Here is a 19,074-nt window from a genome sequence, read left to right on the forward strand (position 1 = left end):
TTAAAGAAATAACTTACCTGAATATTTAGAAGAAAACAATTTAAAAATATTAAAGGTAATTCTCATGGGGACTAATGTAATACCAAATGGAAATAAACTAATATTTTCATTCCACTAAACAAAATGAAGACAGAACCCACATGTAAAACAGAACCACAGAGTTTGCACTGGAAAGACAGCTTAAAACTCCCAAGCCTTGACTCAAAACATTTTTTTTATTAAAGTATGAATGCATTTATGCTTGAGAATAGTTTACATACATTGTAAAGCAATAAGCATACTTTCCAGAGGTGTGGGCCCTCCTCAATATGTCTCCATGCTCAACCTACATGCTTTATCACTGGACTCATACGTACACTCTCACATACAAACATATAGACCCACAAAACATAGACACAGAGCTATCTCTTTCCTTTCAAGGCTTCCGTAAGGTGCCCTAGTGCCCCTAACATTACCATAATTAGGAACAAAACTGTATAAAGGAGCAGCATTACTTGCAAACTATTGATCTGCTCTCGACCTTAAAAAATATCAAGTGAAACAAGTTTTTCCTTTTATTTGAGTTTTATTAAACATCTGCATTTAAGAAAGGCATGACTTTGTATATCTGTGAACAAGGAAAGACACGGGAATCTTAACATGAGCTTCTCAACCAGAACAGATGTTCAAAACCTGATTCCTAAGGGACTGTTTCCTTTGATCTTTACAGCAACGCAGCCCTGGCTGTGCGACGGTGCACCACCAGCTCCATCCCACCAGGGCCACTCGACCAGCAATGCGGACATCGGTAACATGGAGTTGAGGCCACCACGCTCATATCGCTTCAGACCTGAGGTTGATGAGAAGTCACAGTTCAAACACTGACAGACCCAAGCGTCCCTCAACTCTCACCAGCTGGCCTCCTCCGGCAGAGCACATCAGGGTTGGAAAACGCTCAGACAGTGGTGCTGGCTCACTGTACCCCTAGCCATTGTGGAGGACTCTTGCCCACCCCTTTTTTGGTATCCTGCAGTATATAGTCTGAAACTGCAACTACTGGTGTTGGGTGAAAAACGTGGCAGCAGGTATATTAAGAAAATAGGTACAATGAATAAAATAAAGGATAGCATATGATATAATGTGTACATACAAGCATCTGCTTTCATTTTTTACCTGTGAAATGTGAATTAACTGCAGAATGCCAGGCCATTAGTCTAAAAGGCTATGTATGGCTGTCTTAGCCTACACACGGTCAAAGGATTTTTGCAATGCATCATGGAGAAATATTCTTCGGGAACCATCAGGGCTTTCCAGGTCTACTCGCTCTTGCGCATCAGCATCAGCCCCCAGCTAGGAATGCCAGAGGCGCAACTAATAAAATTGCCTGACCAGTCTTGTAAGACAAACAGGAATGACTCTACTTCATGGTATGCACCTGAACTACACAGATGAGCAAAGGACAGTGATGGGTGAGTGAGAGAGATGGGGGAGGGAACTTTTTTCTCACTTTTACACAGCAGCAGATTTCAATGTAATGTAATTACTTTAACGATGCATATCTGTAGGTACTGAATTGCTCTTTTGATTTAAAAAGCTGGTCAGACAAGTGTTTGGCAGTCCTTTCATTCCCCTGTTTCTATTGTCGCTTATTCATCTGTCAGCTCTCATTCCCTAGGCCATTTCTGCCTTTGCTGAACCGTGAATGAGTTCAGTCAGCCATCGTCAGATTCAAATTCATGAGACACTTCCTCTGACGAGCTGTTCCTGTGGATCCGGCCATCGCTTTTCATGCTGTGAAAAGTCTTCTTAAAGGCCTCCATCATGGCATGGGCCAGCTTCTTGGCCTCCAGCTTGCTCTCACACTCTACAGCATGGCAGTCCATCTGGTAGGACAGGTCATCGTTGATCTCCCGATAGACCCAAGCAAAGATGTTTGGGCTGACGTTGTGGTCAGCAGTGCAGTAGGCTATACGTGCTACCTGAAAGGTATCCATGTGGACTGTCGCCTCGCCTTTGAGGTCCAGATGATGCAGCCAGACTTGGAACGGGCGAATTTCCAGAAGGGCATTAGCTGGGTAAATATCCTCCCTGGCGAGCGTGTGCTTCTTCCATAATTCAATGACTGGTTTCTCTGTGCAGCCTGACAAAAATTGCATCCCTGTTGTGGAAACCTTACCCAAATATGTAACCTGCAAAGAAGAGCAAAGATAGGTGAAACACAGACAGCAGACTCCAGCGTTGCTTTCTGCCATCCCAGGGAACTTTCCTTTATCTGGAAAATAAAAGCACACCTCCCCCACCCCCTCCTACCCAACCCTCCCTCAACTCCCCAATTTCATAGGGATTTCCCAATTTCTCCCAATTTCCCCATCACCTTCAGTTAAATAGATTTCAAACTGCTCTCCAGATATTTTCTTTTTCAGATGCTGACTTTGCCATTCAATCCCAGATGTTAAAAATACTCAGTCTCTGAGTTTCAAGGGATTTCACTCTCTTCAGCCCCCCGGGCAGCCCAGCTTTACGGCCCATGACTGTACCTCTAAGCTCTTGTTAGCAAGTCTAAGTGCCAGCGGCGCGGGCCCCAGGTAGCTGTGATGTTGACCACTTTTTTTCTTTTCTGCTTTATTCAGATGATTTATTTGTATCATATATTTTAAACATTAATATTAGGGAGACTGAGACATTCTTAGCTTGATAACGCAAGGCTGCTGAGGGTCAGAAAAGCATGATCACAGCAGAGGATTTTAAACCGTTTTAATGTTTTGTTCCAAAATGATCCTGGTTTTCCACCACTTTTGCTGCTTGTACTTCAGCATCAAGCCAGGAATAGCTCAAAGCTGTTCAAAACTCTATCTTCGAGCAGGGCTGAGACATTTATGCCATCAATTTAAGAAAATATGCTTTTAAAAAAAAAAATCTAGTAATAAATCTACCTTACTTTAATCACATCATCTCTGTGCTTTTCTGTCTAGCTCTTTGGAGTAAGTATCCTGTTATTCAATCTGCACAGGAAAGCAAGGTGTCTTTAGTGTACTTGCTGTATTTTGTTCACCAAAAATCAAATTCACTAAGAGGTCCACATCAAAATTCTGTATTGAGCCTGTGCAGAAACATGCCCCTAAATCTGTGCAGCTGCTAAAGAGGCTTCCCTCCACATACAGCTGAATGGAAGATTATTTTATCTGGGAAAAGGGATTTTCTTTAGAAAAGACAGATCAGCGCCACCTAAATATAATTATGCAGCTTATTCTATTTATTGCTGTTGTCAGAACGGTGCACTTAAGAACAACTATATGAAAGCAAAATTGCTTCGAATTTGTCTGTTGCAGCGGTAACTGCTTGAGACAGAATCTTGTGCCTCTTCCTTGTTGTCTTATAACCTCATGTGCATTTTTCTCAAGGCATTTGAAGGAAAAAAAAAAAGCAATCACACGCATTTTCCAAACTAATCTCTTAAAAATTTTGTATTAAACCCACAGTATCAGCTATTTTTATTTTGTATATGCTTTAAGAAATGCAAAGAAAAAATATGGGATTTCCACATTTAAACACATTAAAAAAATCATACCCACAAGGAACACAGGATTTGTATTCCATGCAAACAAAATTTTCCACAAGAAAAATATTTTGCTGCAAGCTTCATAGGTTTTGTTAAACTCAGAGACCTAAATTAAGCCATAATTAAGGAAAAAGCTTACAAAACATTATTGGAAGTCCGTGTGGCTTAATCACGCCTGCCAAAAAAGCAATTTAATAGCACTGACATTTCAAAATGGGAAGTCTTATTCTTTGCCTATAAATATTCATGCTTTGCACTGGGAATATGTTAAATCTTATAAAGCTTTATGTTTTTTGGAACAGTGGGAAACACAACAGCTAGCACAGCTAACAAGGCAAGACCTACCAGTGTTTCGCTTTATTGTATTTTATTAGTTATGAGAGCTGAGTTCCCTAAAGTACTGTAGAATAAAACTTAAAAGAAAACCTCAGAGCTCACAGTGCCAACTAAACACATACAAACAGCACATACAAGACCAAAAAGGAATGTGTCTTCAACACACTGTGGGGTATTTCAGAATACATCTACAGTCATATTGCTTTGAAAAGATCAAGATCAGTGTGCAAATCTGCATTTTCGATACATTCTCTGAAGGTTCGTTTCCGTACCATCTCATATTCACAAGCCAGCTAACAAATGACTAACACACACTGTAGATTAACTGAGCATTTGGGGCCAGAGTCAAAGCCCATTGCAGTAACACAAGTCCTTTGCTGACTTCAAAGAGATTTGCACAAAGCCTTTATATCCTGAGGAACTGAGAATTAGCCTCTTGCTCGTGCCCTTTGTCACTGCCCAAACACAGTTTTGAATCCCCAGGCACAGGAGAGATGCTGCCACCGCTGCAATGCTTTGCCCCCCGGCCGCTGCTTGGAGCAGAGCGGTACCCCTTGGTGCACGCAGAAGTCAGTGCCTCTCGTTAGCGCACAGCAGTACGCGCAGGGAATTGTTTCATGACGGGCTTGCCTGCAAGAGGAAGCTGTCGACAGCACGTCAGCTGCCCTGCCACAACAGTGTGCGGAATGGGAGCGGAAAGGAGAGCAAAGGCAGTGACCTCCCACTTTGGAAGCCTTATCACCAGTCTTCCCAGGCAGTCACCGCTGCGAGTTCACCCCCAGCATACAGAGCATCAGCTCCTCAGCACGGACGGCTCCCAAGTGATGCTCGGGACACCTCCAGCAGCTGAGGAGCAAGACCGGAGCAGGGTGTCACACGGGAGTGTAAATTGAGTTTAATGTTCTCTCTGTCGCTTCCCTGACACTAACTGCAACCCCCTGTTGGCCATCAATCTGTGCATGGCCTGCCTCAGTGTGAAGTTACAAAAAAATAATGTATTTCCTTACAAATAAATAATTTGTATTTTACGAAGAAAAGCACTGAATTACTCTGAAAGCAGACGAGGCAAAAGTCACTAATAAGCAGGAGGGGATGATGGCTTGTTTACCATAATAGGACATAATGGTCTGATTTACTGTTCCAGTTCTGATTTACTCCCCAGTTCTGTCACAGTATAACTGTGTAAGAACCTTTGGAAAGTTGCTTCCTTTAACAGCACTTTGCATCTCCATTGTATAAATCTCATTTTCCTTTCAGGACACATTCATACGCATTTATAAGGTGCTTAGACATTACAACAAAGAGTTCACAGGAGAGAGAATAAAAAACACCTCTGGTTTAGAGCCTCTCTTGTACTGTGTCTTACATAGACACTTCAACACCTAATGATGTTATTTTCTTTTTAAACAAATGATCATTTTTTCCTAGTTGAGATACAAGCATTTCACAAGAGTAGCACTACCAAAGTTCTTAGTGAAGACAGTTGTCTAATATTTCATCGCTTCATGGTCCCCTGCTAAATAAAGAACAGGGACACAAGGGCTGAATATTTGACAGAAAAAATGCAGCATCCTGTTCAGAACAAAGATTTCTTCATTATTAAATATCACCTACTTGTTGTCCATTACACATTTATCCATCTGGAGCTGGCCAATTTAGTAACTTAGATATTAACATTCACAGAGTTGCAGGCACAGTACCAGTATGAACTAACCAAACTAAAACCAGCAAAAGATGGATTTATAGGGCACTTCTCCCTGAGCTCTCAGTTACAAGGTTATTCTGCAAGCAATACTCCCTGCATTTCACTCCTACCTCATCACATCTCACAGCACACCTACCTTTATTTAAATTCCCAGAAACCACTGACCGCACACATCATTAGAGTAAAGCTGTTATAGTACGACCATCTTCCTTTCCGATTTCCAAGTTTGCCAACCAAAGATCAAAGAACAGATTATTCCTTCCATTATCAGATGGAGAAGAAAAATATTTTGAGGCAAAAATTCCCACTGGTGGTCTCTTCCATTAAAACCAATGGCATCTCATCAGTGCGAAGCCAGCAGGAAGTATTAAAAGAAAAAATAATTTAATCTGTAATACTCAGAAGAACCAGGTGTGAAGGGCACAGAAAGACATCATCATTATTATTATGATGTGTGCATGTGCAAACATTGACAAGGAGCAGCAACAGCCACAGCTCAGGCTGAAAGCCACATCTGTGATAATACTGCTCTGACCACCAGTGAAAGTTCACCAGGCCTGAATTATGCTTTGCCTTTCTCTGAAACATGGGGCAGAGGTCACTTTGCAGCAAACATCAGCCCACGAAGATGACTTTTCTGTGACAGCATGGCACATCCTATAGCATGTATCATCCTACACACCCCGAGGCCAGCAGCCGTGTTCCCTCCCCTCTAGCCTCAGTGCAAGGCAGAGTAGCCACAGGTTGGTTGTAACGTGTAAATTATGATCAAGCTGTTGCAGGCTTAACTTGTTTTGGACACTGTATTCAAAGTGAGAAAAGGAATGGAAAAGCCAGCTCAATGCCACTGTGTTAACCCTAAGCAATAAAGGCATTTCATATCATATCTTCTTCCAGGGGTAGGAATATATTCCTTCATGGCATTTTCAGCCTTTTGATTTGTGTGTTCCAACTTTCCCATGGATTTATGGAAGATACAGCTAGCAACAACTGCTTGTGCTTGTTAAAAATTATCCACATTCTTTCCAGTCTTTCTATGGCAAACCAGCATTTTCCATCCGATCCCTCTCTCCCTGGCAAGCCACTGCCATCCAGTATGACATAAAATGCACTTGTGGTTTCAGCACTTCTGCGCTTGCAAACATTTGAACCTTTAGCAAAAGCCATGATGCTCTGAAGTGCTCCTTATTTTACCCTAGCGACTCACCAACACCAGTGTCAGTATCTGACAAAACTGTCCTCAGCAGAAAAGTGCGGTGCCTTTGCCCTTTCACAACACAGCTACAGCCATCCAACCTGTAGAGATGTCTCGTGTCAAGACATGAAGATTAAGCAAAGCCATCTTTCATGCACTGTCCTGTACACACAAAAACATCTCAGTATTTTGATACTGTTGTTTTCAATCCTTTCAGCCTAGTAACGTATAATGAAAATAGCTTTTCATTCTTTTCATAACTAGGCTCGAGAGCTTACCAGCTTTGAAAAGACCGACACAGCAGTTGCCACAGACATTTTCACTTCTAGCACAGCTTGATTTGTCAGCAGTAATACAGGGGTTTTACTTTCCCTACTCAATTCTTCTCATTATCATTGACCTCACATTGTTTACTTGTAACTCATATGAGATAAAGAACAGCTTAGCTCCTGCATGTGTCGATCTGACTCCCCTACGGACCATAAGTCCACACTGCTCCTAACTCATGAGCCTCGGTTGGGCACCTAAAGTTAGGCGGTCCAATTTCTTTTTCGCCCTCTGTTGACTATTGCCAGTCCATAGACTATCATTGCTCCAAGAAAGCAGATCCAAATTGTAAAGAGGCGTAATTATTACATTACATGAGGGCAGATGCTCTCTTGGCACAGGAGTCTGGCACGGGAACACATACGCACACAGGATTCTGGGCCCTCTCACTATTTAAGACCACAATCAAAGGACCATATGGAAAACTAACTACTTAGTTATTTCTTTAAGTATTTCTTTCTCACCAGATAATGTGGGTCTTGTCAATAAAGTTAACAAAGAAAATGAAAAAATTAAAACAAACAGAGCACTGAACTTGAGCCAGCAGGTATCAGCTCTGCATATTTGCAGTTACCAGAGGATGCCCTAGCGGATCTTGAATCTTATGCAAATCTTAGTAATAGGCAACTGTCTCTTTTGTCGATCTGTGTTTTAAAATAAACATTCTTACAGCCTCAAATCTGGTCTAGTTGCAACTGGTCATGTCTGACCCAAGACAGTAAGATATTCCTCACTTACAGGTGAGGCAAGCAGAGGTAACGAGACATTTTCTTCCTGAAATCCAAAGAATTTCTCCTGTGGCAACGCTGTGATGAACAAACAATTGGAAGGGTCTGTATCAGGATGCACAGGCATAGACCCTCCAGACAGCAAGTAAACCGTCATCTTGTCCTGGCCACGAAAGAAGCACTAGCCTAGAGACTGGCTGAACTCACAAATATATTTAAGAAGAATACAGAGGAGACTTGAAGCAAGGAGCAGCCCCAAGCAGCTTTGGGAGGAAGCGTGCCTGTCTGGTTACGAGTTACCACTGTAACACAGTTGAACATGCAGATGCTGTCTGGGTTAGCAATGCAAAAGTGCACACAGGATGAGAAAGCCTAAGCTTCACCCAGCCTGCATGCAAGTACTGCTGAGGCCAGAACAAAGCAAGTTCAATCACCACATCATTACCAGGTGTGGTAAGTTCCAGTTCTGAGCAGCTGGTACTGGGAAAACCTGCGCTCAGGCCTCCCTGTGCCCCAGCAGCCGGCCACACCACCAGGCACCCGGCTTGGAGAAGGCCAAGGCTGTCAGGATACAGCCCCATATCCTCCAGTGCCTCCAAAAAGCGGCTGGTGATTGCATAAGATTTGGTGCTGGTGGACTCCAAACATCACCTTTTTCAGTCCAGAGCCAAAAATAAATACAAATATATACAAGAAAAACTAAGATTAAAAGTGCATATTTCCCCATGGCTCTCCGAGGAGGCCTGGCAGGACCCACCAGCATGGCCACTGGGCCCAGGTATGCAGTGCAGCCTTGAGAAAGCCCGCCAGGAGACCAGGCGGACGGCGGGGAGCTTTGCTGCCATGGCACAGCCCGCAGTGCCCGCCATGCTGCGGGGCCAGCGAGGGCCGGCGCTCACTAGAGGTTTGCACAGCTTTGGGCGCTGAAACTGGATTTTTTTAATCCACAGCATTGCTGGGATAAGAGCAGGACAGGCCTGCAGCAGGCTGCCCAGCAGCTCAGTCAGTCAAGGCACATCTTTCATTTCAGTAAAAGCAAATATAGCTGTAGAGTCATTTGCAACAACATCTTTAATTAACACAGCCAGCTCCTGGCGTGGAAGGAGTGCTCCGTGCCAGCCAGGGCGTCCGTCTCGCCGCCCCACCGCAGCAGCTCGGCTCTCCTCGCCCTAGGGTGCAGCGACGCTGCCTCAGGCTGGCGGCTTCGCGATTTAGAGCCAAAAAACTGCTTCTTGGCTCTGGAGGCAAAACAAAAATATCCCAGACATTCCACAGGATCACTAAGCAAATACTGTGAATGGCATTCAAGCAACGTTTGCTTAAAACCCAACAAACTAACTCAGTTAAGGAAAAAGGCTGCACAGTTTCCCTCCGCCTGCCGCTGCTTCCTCACCCACGCTGCCCGCCATCCAGCCAAAGCCTTCGTAGCACAAACACGAGGGTCTTTGTGGGAACCGCAGGGCTCCTGAGCACACAGAAATACTCAGTAAATGCAGTAATGTGGCTTACAGAAATATGTGAAGAACTGTTCTATTCTGGAGATGAAATTCAGAGGGAGAACAGACTGAGCTGGGCAACTCTTTAACGGAAAATAACCATTGACCCTGATGGTTGCCCTCCAGCTTAGGAGGGAGGAAAAAAACCATCAGTAATTAGTGTACGATTTATTTCAAGGAATCAAAGAGTAGCTCCAGAAAAAGCTGAAAGTATCAGCACCTCTTCAGCAGCTAAGTCAACAGCCAGCCTCTGACTCCTTTAGTGGGAACAAAGCTGACCCTAAGTCTTAAAACAATGATAAAATTACCCCTCAAAAACAAAAATAATAAACAAGCCCAACAAGAAACGCATTCAACTCTTTACATCCTCAGAACTCCTTTGGACAAACAACCGCTGGGCAGCAGCTGCTCCCTCCCTCCGCCCATCCGTCCCCACGGCCGCACTCGCAGCAGCCCTTCACAGGTGCCTGTATTGTCCCATGTGTTTCCCAGCTGTGGTCGTGCAGCAGATCCTGTCTTAGCTCAGTCCCAGGAACAGTTCAACACATAAGTAAGGTGTAAAGCGATAGCACGGGGCAGTCACTTTGGACATAACTCAGTCCTCCAACTACACCCCTTTAAAGGACACAAGAGCTCTGGTTATTTTTAACCCATCGTTATTCTTCTAGGTTTTACAGCCTCCATGCTTCCAGGTAGCTGTAGCAGGTGAAGGAGAAGGAAGAGCTGGGCACTGTGAAAATGCTTTTGCTTGAAAAATGCTCGTCCCTAGCAGAAAGAAAAGCATATTACTAATTTCACTGCTGCTTCTGAGCTAGCCTAGGAAAGCCCTTTAACATGACGGCAGGCAGAGCAGATGAGTTACCATGGTCCAGAGTGGGTATCCCAACATGCAGTCCCACATCTGCCAGGGCAGCATCTCGGGCATAGGGCTTTTCTGATGGAGGTCAGAGCTCACCCATGAAGGCCCTCTCACTCCTCAGCCACTGAGCAGGATAAACACTCCAGGGACTGCAGACGATGGACATCAAGCACAGGGCACATCTCTGAGATCCTGTCCCAGCTCTGATAAAGACACCCAAGAGCTCTTATTCCCAGCCAAATGAAACCCCAGCCCTCCCAGAGCAGAGCTCTGCTGGGCCTCCCACTGATGGCGTCTGGGGAGGGGAGCAGAAGACAAAAACCTCTGCAGAGCGCTCACAGGAGCAGAGCCCTCCTTATCCCACACAACCAGCCCCACCACCAACACTGACCCACACTGCCTGGGGAAGAGCAGGGAAAAAACATTGACATTTGGCAAGTTTAAGATTTAGTAAATAAATCTACTGGAAGAGAAAAGATTTAAACTTGATGGCTTAATTTGTAAGCTCTGGGAGGAACAAAAGCAAACAAGAAAAAGCCTGCTGGCTCCATAGGCCAAATAGCCAGTGCAGGATAAATAAGGCAGCAAGCAGAGCTCTCCTTTGGAAGCACAGCCCTGATGAACGCAATGGTTCGAGCTTTTCACCTTACATTTTATCAGGCTGATGCTCAACAAGCCTCTTTATAAACCACCCTGGGTGTCAAACTACCTGAGAGCACCTAACATATTTAGCGACCAGGAGTCTCTGCCTAATTGGCAAAATGGTTAACCAAGCCCAAACACAACCTCAGCAAGAGCCAGCTCTGCTCCCTGCAACCTCCCGTTAGCAACGAAAGGATTGCCTCTTGCATTTCATTTTCCATTGGACGGGAAGCTCGTTTTGTGGCTTGGCTTGAAGGGATGAGTCTGAAATGAAATCAAGTGGAACTGGCAAACTGCAAGTAGCTTGCAGTTGGAGACACTTGGGTCCCAACGTGAGTGGAAGATTTACACTGCACTATTTAAAACTCAGAAATCAATTTAATTCTAGCAGTGATTTAAAAATGTAGTGCAAGATGTAACTGAATGAACAAACACATCAATCATACACAACCACAGCAGGGCTGCTGGACACCCTACTGTACAGTTGACGATTACTTTTATGCCCAGACATTTTCTTTATGTTGCTATTTAGATCACTTCTCTCCTTTGTCTCCTTTCATTGCCTCAGATAACTTCCCTTCTAACTTCCTTTCTCTGGACCCAGTTACCACTGGGTTGAAATTAATTCTTGGATAAGCCAGTTCATTTCCCCTTGTCCTTCAGGAGTCTTCCCAGGGCAAGGAGAGATGTGGAGGCAGCCAGGGAAGTGAGAAGAAAACCAATCCACACTGCAGTCACTAGCTGCAATTACTTGGAGTTTCCTCCACACAAAGTCCTTCCAACATCTCTCTTCTGCCACCTCAAAACCGTCACTTTGAGAACATCCCTTCTGCCAGGAGAAAGTGGTGTATGTTTGTACGATCATGATCTCCCCCCAAAACAGATATCTACCTTCATGTTTATGTTCAAATTACACACAAGTTGTTTTCCCTACACATTCTTTATTTACATGAGGTGAAGCCGAGCACAGAAATCTGATTAAGCAACTCATCATGTTTCAGAAAGCTTTTTGTTCTTGGGCTCCTCACAGCTGTTGTCTTGTATCAGAGGGAAAGAAGCCCACGGGCAGAGGAGGGGAGCAGGGTGTTTGCTTTTACTTTGTTCCCCTTCCTTTCCAAACCACAGAAGGCTCACTTTGGCAGCAGTCCTACAAAAACTTCTCCAATTGTACTTAATGGAGCATGCATAGAGCGAGTACAGGAATGGCTATGTAACTTGGGCCACCGTTTCCACCCAGGCATGTGCATTTTACATACTCTCCAAGACTCTGGACACTGAAGTACTCCCAGAAAGCCATGCAGAGTGCACGTTTTTCAGGATCTTTTATGGCTAAAAGATCTGTCCTCAAGGTTCCCTTCTTTGAGCATTCCCCACGAGATCCTTGTATTTCCCCTTTAGTTCTTCCTTTTAAAAGAAGATGCCAAGTAATAAAACTGAACAAAGCCCATGTTACTAAGACATTCCGTTCTGGAGACCAAACATCTCAACTACACTTGCTTCCTGGCACAACTTGACAACACCTGAAATTAAGAGCAAAAGGGAAGGGAGCCAGCTTCAGGGACCACTGAAGATGACTACAAATTGGGTTTGTATTTCAAGAGAAGTGTCAGGCCTACATCACAAGAAGAACAGAAGAAAAATAATGACAACTAAGCCATTTCAGTTCTTCTTCCCCCTGAGTGCTGTAAGGCCAGTAACGTTCAAAAAAAGAAAAAATTACAAAACATACAGAAGACACAAGAGACTCCTAGAAATGGCAGCGCTTACTCTTTCTGCTATCCTCCACACACTGCAAATGAAATGCATTCCCTGAAGAGGACGGGGGAACACAGAAATATCACCCCCCATATAAATTTAACTATACCCCATCTGCAAAATCGTCTATTAAGATACACAGTCATTAGTTTTACATCTCCTTCATGTATCACTATGTGAAATGAGTTCCATGACTTAGCAAAACCCTTAGAGATTTTTCCAGCTCTAAGTTTTAGCGTCTCCAGGCAAAATCTTCTTCGAAGGCTGGAGAGGAAGAAATACAGTGCCTAAACTGGGATGGAGCTCTTGCACTGCAGCAATGAAAAACAGACCTTGCCTATTTCAGCTTCATAAAAAGCACTAAATATATTATTAAAAAGAAAACATAGTTAAACAGCTCATTTTATTGCTAAATGGGCAGCCCTTAGATAAATATGTCTGATTTATCATTTATGTTTATTTGTGTTATCAAATTCTGGATCACAGCAACACAGGCTCTGCACAGGCAGAAAGCATACAACGTCACCGCCTCTAAGGGTTATGACACTGTATCACAATTTAACCAAAAATTTCCCACTCAACAATGCGACATTATGTTAGCAGACTAATCAAAAGATTTCAAAATAACAAATATGTCTCAGAGTATAATGATGGAAAACAATGGTGCCATACAGTTTTTAATTCCTTTCCAAAGCCATGGTTCACAGTGCCTCCAAAGTCCTGTTTTCACCGTGGATTTAGCACTTGCCTGTGCCTTTAATACAGACTCTTTCCATTTGGACAACTTTCCAATCAGCACAGAAGGATCTGAAAGTGCTCCTTAGCCCCTGTGATCATCCAGCGAATTGGGTATTTATGCAGGCTACCCAGGCTCCAGAGAGGTTCACCTCACGGGAATTTCTCCAGGCAGTGAGAGGCCTTTTGCAGTGACACAGAGGGAGCTTCCTGCCTTTTCTGGCTAACTGAACCACAGCATCACCTGTGTGCCTCTCCAAAAAAAAGCTACCTTGCCTCCAACCCATTCTCTTGGCAGGTATTTCAGCTCTCAGGTGATGAGCCTACACAGCAGCCAGAAAGCACAGTCCTTAACCACCTGGAACAAAAACCGAGACGTGGAGACTTCTATGGTGCTAATTTCAGCCAAGATGAAAGGAAAGAGCAAGCCTTGGTTTGGAGAGCCTGGAAGGCGGCACTCCGAAGTGGAGGACTGTCTGGAGGAAAGAAGGGGAGGGGGGCAAAGGTCCTCTTTGGGGACAGCTTTACTTATCACTGCTGCAATTTAGATCATCTATTACAGCAGTTTGCCCCCAGTACAATTCAGACGGCCACAGGTCAGACCCAATCGCTATTCACACCAGTCGTAGAGAAAACTCCTAGGAACTCCCTTCATAGCCGCAGTTCATCTCCCTGGTATTACAGAGGTCATGGCTTTTACAAAGGGCAGAAAATTCATTTTCATAGTTTCCTCTGGCCCTGAAGCTGACTTTGCAAAGACAAAATCTATAGTGAATTGCCCTGCTGTTGATCTATTCGATGAAGGACAAGCCGGTGGAAATATTAGGGGTTGAAGGAAAAAAAAGAAACCACTTATGATAGAAATAAATAAACCTTTCACTGTTTTGCATGACACTTATTGTCTTTGTGCCACAATAAACACCTGCAGTTAAAAATGTAATAATCAATAATATTATAAAAAGACCCCAGTCTTGCAATTCTCAGCCAATCAAAACTGCCATCCAGATTTAAAAAACTGCTCAAATTTATATTTGCAGAGGATTTCTGTATTTGTATGAATACTGAGAAAAGAAGGGTATAAAGTACAGCAGCAAAACACAATGGTGGGATCAATACTGATTCAGACCAACCACTGAATGTGCAAAGCATCACATTCATCTACTCTCCATAGCCTATGTTGCTTTAGGAGAAGTTAGGATAAAAGAAGTACAGCGGCAGTTCCACTCATTCCTATTTTCTGTCTTCCTCTTCGCAGTCTGGCAGCCGCTGGGACTACATGGGCAAGCTGCAGGGAGCGGAGACTACTACTGGGTGCTTTGCCACCGAAGCTCAGACACCTTTCTTCCCGTCACTGCTAGGCCTACCTGAGGACAGAGGGTCAGTTCTGGATAAAGCAACACTAACTCCAAAATCGCTCTTCTGCATGACAACAGAATACAGCTTCCTAAAGCAAAGGACGTTACAGGCTGCCTATGACATTTTCTCTAAGCAAAATACATCCATCCTACGAAGCACAGGCCATTTCATAGCATAATAAGATCAACGAGGTCTCACCACCTAAAAGTTAACATATTGCTAACTATGACTGCAATATATAGCCGGTAAAAATCTCACAAGTCTGATGATTGTTTGCTATATAAACAATTACTCAAACACTTTCCATTAAAAAGGTGTTTCACAGCTCTGTAACAAGTAAATACTTAGTCTTAGCCATTTATTATCACCCTACACTTGCAATTTTCCATATAGTTATTAAAATTATTGAATAGAATAAGCAGATCTCTAAGAGCTTAACAGTTCTTGATCATCTCAAACTAAGAGTCCGACCATCGCATAATACTTTCTCCAGCACTTTCCAGTATCAGACAGGAAGGGAAAAATAAAGAAGCAGGGTCCGAACTGACAAAGCTATGTCCAGGACTGGAATAAACTGCCCACAGGGGAAGGTTTCTCTTCCCCAAACAGCAGGAACCAAATATTTCAAGGCATTTCAAGAAAGCCCGTGGGTTTAGAGCGCTCACTCCCTTTGCTTTGAGATATTGACACATTTTCAAAAGAGCCCAGACAGCAACACGTGTCGAGCATTTTAAGAAAAGCTGACCACTCTTTCAGTATCTAGAAATACAGACAGAAATTTGGCAAGAGAGATCAGTGTGTGTGTTAACAAATGAGGAATTACTCGTCTTTTAAAATTCTGTAGCCTTCCCCATCTAGGCTGAAGCAAGCAAAGTCAAAGCGCTCCTGTTCCTAGGGAGCCTGATACAATGCTGGCATGAGACACGGTTGTACTTTCTCTCACAGGATTAGTACCCTTGCTAAGTCTCTCCTAACAGTCTGGTTTCCTACCAAAGCTGTTACTATTTTGGTTGAACACATTTAAATAGAAAATAAAATATATTTTAGGTTTAATTATGCATGAGCTTAAATATGACAGCACAAAAGAGAAAACAGCATTTTGGGTGACAAAGAATTTACTTTAGATTTAGTTTATGCTAAAGATGTACATATTTACAACAAAAGCACACACCATATTATTTGTCCCCTATCATCTGTTTCTAGCCTTCCACTCTTTTCCTCTGCTGCCTCCTCATCAAAACAAGTTGGTATCTCTTGTTGGGCCCAAATCAAGTAGAAGATTCTTTAATTACAGTGCAAACCCACAAACATCATTAAAGTTCAAGCCATGTATGGAAAAATTAAATCTGAACAGGCCAACCTAGCTATTCCTGCGAGGAAATTTTATTTACAAGAAAACATTCTGCTTCTACAAGAAATTCACAAAAGAAGAAAAAAGAAAAAAATAACAAAAAAACCCCACCAGTGTTTCTTACTGCAGGCAAGGGCAGTCAGTGTTTCTCTGGAGGATTTTGTTTACCTTTTCTTTCCCAAGGAGAAAAAGCTGAAATTGAGTTTAGTCCCCACCTGAAAAACCAAGTACTAAGGCAGGCAATATAGATCATAATTTCTGTTCATGTTTTGTCATTAGCAAGGTAAGATTTTTATTTTCATTAAAAAAATGTAGATACAAAACAACTGCATCTTCCTTCTCACAAAAGCACCAAAGAGAGATTATCAAAATTTCCACAGTTAAAACAGCCACAGCAAGAACAAAGCAGTCCCTCCGACGGCAGTAAGATCAGACAGTCTGCACCAGTGAATCGGAGCACAGCCCTTCTGGGGATGAGCATGCCAACACCCAGAAATGACCTTAACGCGTCATATCGTTATGCCTGTCACAGCCTTCAGCTCCTGCGATCCCAGATTGTTCAGCAGTGTATGTACACAGCTTCCTATCTGCATGCATAAAGTGGCACTATGCTATTCTAACAGGATACAATATACACATATGTACTACAAAATAATTCCACTGAATTATTTATAACACCTTGCTTCTCAAAGAAGCATTTAGCAAGCTGTATCATTAAAATGTAAACAGCAGTTGTCTGTGTGTCCCTGTATACCCCAAATCCAGAGTTCAGAAGAGTAGGTGATGAGCAGTATTAGTGAGTGAAACTGCAAGGGCAATTTATGATAGAGCAGTGCCATTAATGGAAACGGCAATCGGGCCCTAGCAGCCACGCTCAGAGTGCTGCCTTTGCAAAGAGAGAAAGTTTTCCAATGTTTGTCTCATTCACAGCACGGTGTCATTGAGAGCGGTGTCTCCCAGCAGCGCGAGGGAGTACTGCCTTCAGCCACCACGTCTGCTACATTTCCACTCCCTCTGCAGAGCAGGCCCTGGCTACACAAACACCCAAGAATTATTAAATATTCATGAAGCAAGGTAACTTCATTACTTTCTTGCATCTGCCTTCTTTGCAGCCTGCCATTCGCTCTGCTTCCTCCCCTCCCTCCCAGGAAAGGGCAGTCCTGGTGACTGGCAAGTGCCTCCCCAGCACTGCCTGCACCGGGTAGCATGGATGCTATGAAAACCACAGCAAGTGGGAATTTTATATGGGGAAGACTGGAAATGTGTAGAACAGGGAAAGAGCCATGACATAAGCCCAAGAAAGCTCTTGCTGGATATGCAGCTGTTCCTGGGGCAGATGGCAAACCAAAGCACACTCTCGACAGAGAAGTGTGTGGATGCCTCTGGATGATCCCTAAGGACACTCCTAGGCTCCTTATAGCCACTCGAATAGAGTTAATCTGATCATAAACCAATGATCAGAATGAACACTGAAACGTTTACCCAGACATTTTTAATTTAAGACATTGGGAAGAAATTTCAGAAGGTGAACAGAAGAAATTCCATGGAGTGGTCCACAGAAAATGCATCTCAGAGGTGGGTCATACCGTAGTGGATTCCAGCCAGAAAGGCTAACAGAAACAGAAAATCTGTGAGATCCCAGCAGCGCTGCCGCCTGTGCTCTTCTGGAGGCTGTCCAAGAGGACGACGGCACGGTACCATGCGCCAAAGCAAAATCTACTCTCCATTATATAATGCACTGGACTTTGGAAAAATGCATAACCAGCATGATTAGGTTTAGCAAGCGACATCTTTAGAGAAGGTGAAAATCACTTTGGCTACTACTTACAGATTGGGTTTGGATTTGTATTACAAACTGTCTGGAAGATATCAGAAAACCAAACATTTCTCTTTGATGTAGAGCACAAACTGCTCTGGAGGTTACTTTTAAAAGGAAAACAGCCTTTTCCTTTTATGCTTTAGGCAAAGGAGACATAATGTCCTTCACACATTCCAGCTAACACTTAAAACTCTTATACAACACAATCTCAGGTATAACTAAGATCTTGCATTTGAACTAATTAAATCAAGGATGCAAGGGCAAGAACAGGTTTCATCTTGCTTGTGTTCTTCTCCAGTTCCAGCAACTAAGCTGCCACCTTAAGGCACCTTTTTTTTTTGAAATGAAAATGATGTAAACACACACACACTGTAAAAGAACAGAACAGAAATTTATATCCAAGGGTGTCATGCAAGTGTGGAAGAGGAGATAAAGCCCCGGTCTTTGCCAGATGGCACAATCATCATCTTAGGCCTGGAAAAATTCTGCAAGTGTCAACAAAAGACTAACACAAATCCTTCCACATGGATGGATAAAGCCACACACAGCAGCTTTCATAACACTTCAGGACCTTGACTTAAGTACATGTACAGTCACTCTCCTTGATCATAAGGTAATCAGTTAGGGAATGCAAACTCTTGTAATCCAAGTTTCTTCTACTTCATACACACTTCTCAGCAGATGATTCTCAGATGAACAAAGCCCTAATCACCCCTGAAGGACATTATCACATACATAGCAGTGCCAGAAAACCAAACACCTCCTCTTCCGAAGACCCGCGGAATTCCTGGTTAAAAGGAGCTCTTCCTCCTCTCTTTTCCAACAGATGATCAGCTTGCAGTTACTAAAAAAACTGTATTTATTTTTATTTTTTTAATTAAAAAGATAGACTGCTGTCCCAACTCTTTGATAGCAAAGCAACAGACAGCAGGAGCTCACCAAGGTCACGGAGCAAAAAAGACCTCGGGCTTTCCAGTGCTCGGTGTCAGCCCTTGTGAATGTATCGTGCATTCCGGCAGCAGAGCACAGAAGTGCTCTTCCCCGCTCTGCTCAGAGGGCCTTCATGTAGAAGAGCAACAGCTGAAAGGAAAATGTAATTTTTGACACCCTTGAACAACCAAAGGCATAAAAGCTGGCCAGGATACCAAGGCCAGGGAAAAAAACGAGGGCAGAGCTGGGGGCCCTGGTAATACACGTGACGTAACTCCTGCTAGCAAATGCCACAGAGGGGA

The 19,074-nt window shown here is 43.4% G+C and overlaps 1 protein-coding gene across 2 annotated transcripts in view; it reads right to left on the minus strand.

Annotated features, from left to right (window-relative positions):
* Positions 1-243: 243 nt before the first annotated feature.
* PID1 (phosphotyrosine interaction domain containing 1) overlaps positions 244-19,074 on the minus strand; it is a 91,221-nt gene continuing 72,390 nt past the window's right edge. For both annotated transcript variants that reach the window (XM_075417330.1, XM_075417329.1), the window contains exon 3: positions 244-2,168. In XM_075417330.1, coding sequence (XP_075273445.1) covers positions 1,692-2,168 — 477 coding nt within the window. In that variant the 3' untranslated portion in view covers positions 244-1,691. The remainder of the gene's footprint in view (positions 2,169-19,074) is intronic.

Source organism: Opisthocomus hoazin, chromosome 4, assembly GCF_030867145.1.
Source record: "Opisthocomus hoazin isolate bOpiHoa1 chromosome 4, bOpiHoa1.hap1, whole genome shotgun sequence".
In the NCBI taxonomy this organism is placed as follows: Eukaryota; Metazoa; Chordata; class Aves; order Opisthocomiformes; family Opisthocomidae; genus Opisthocomus; species Opisthocomus hoazin.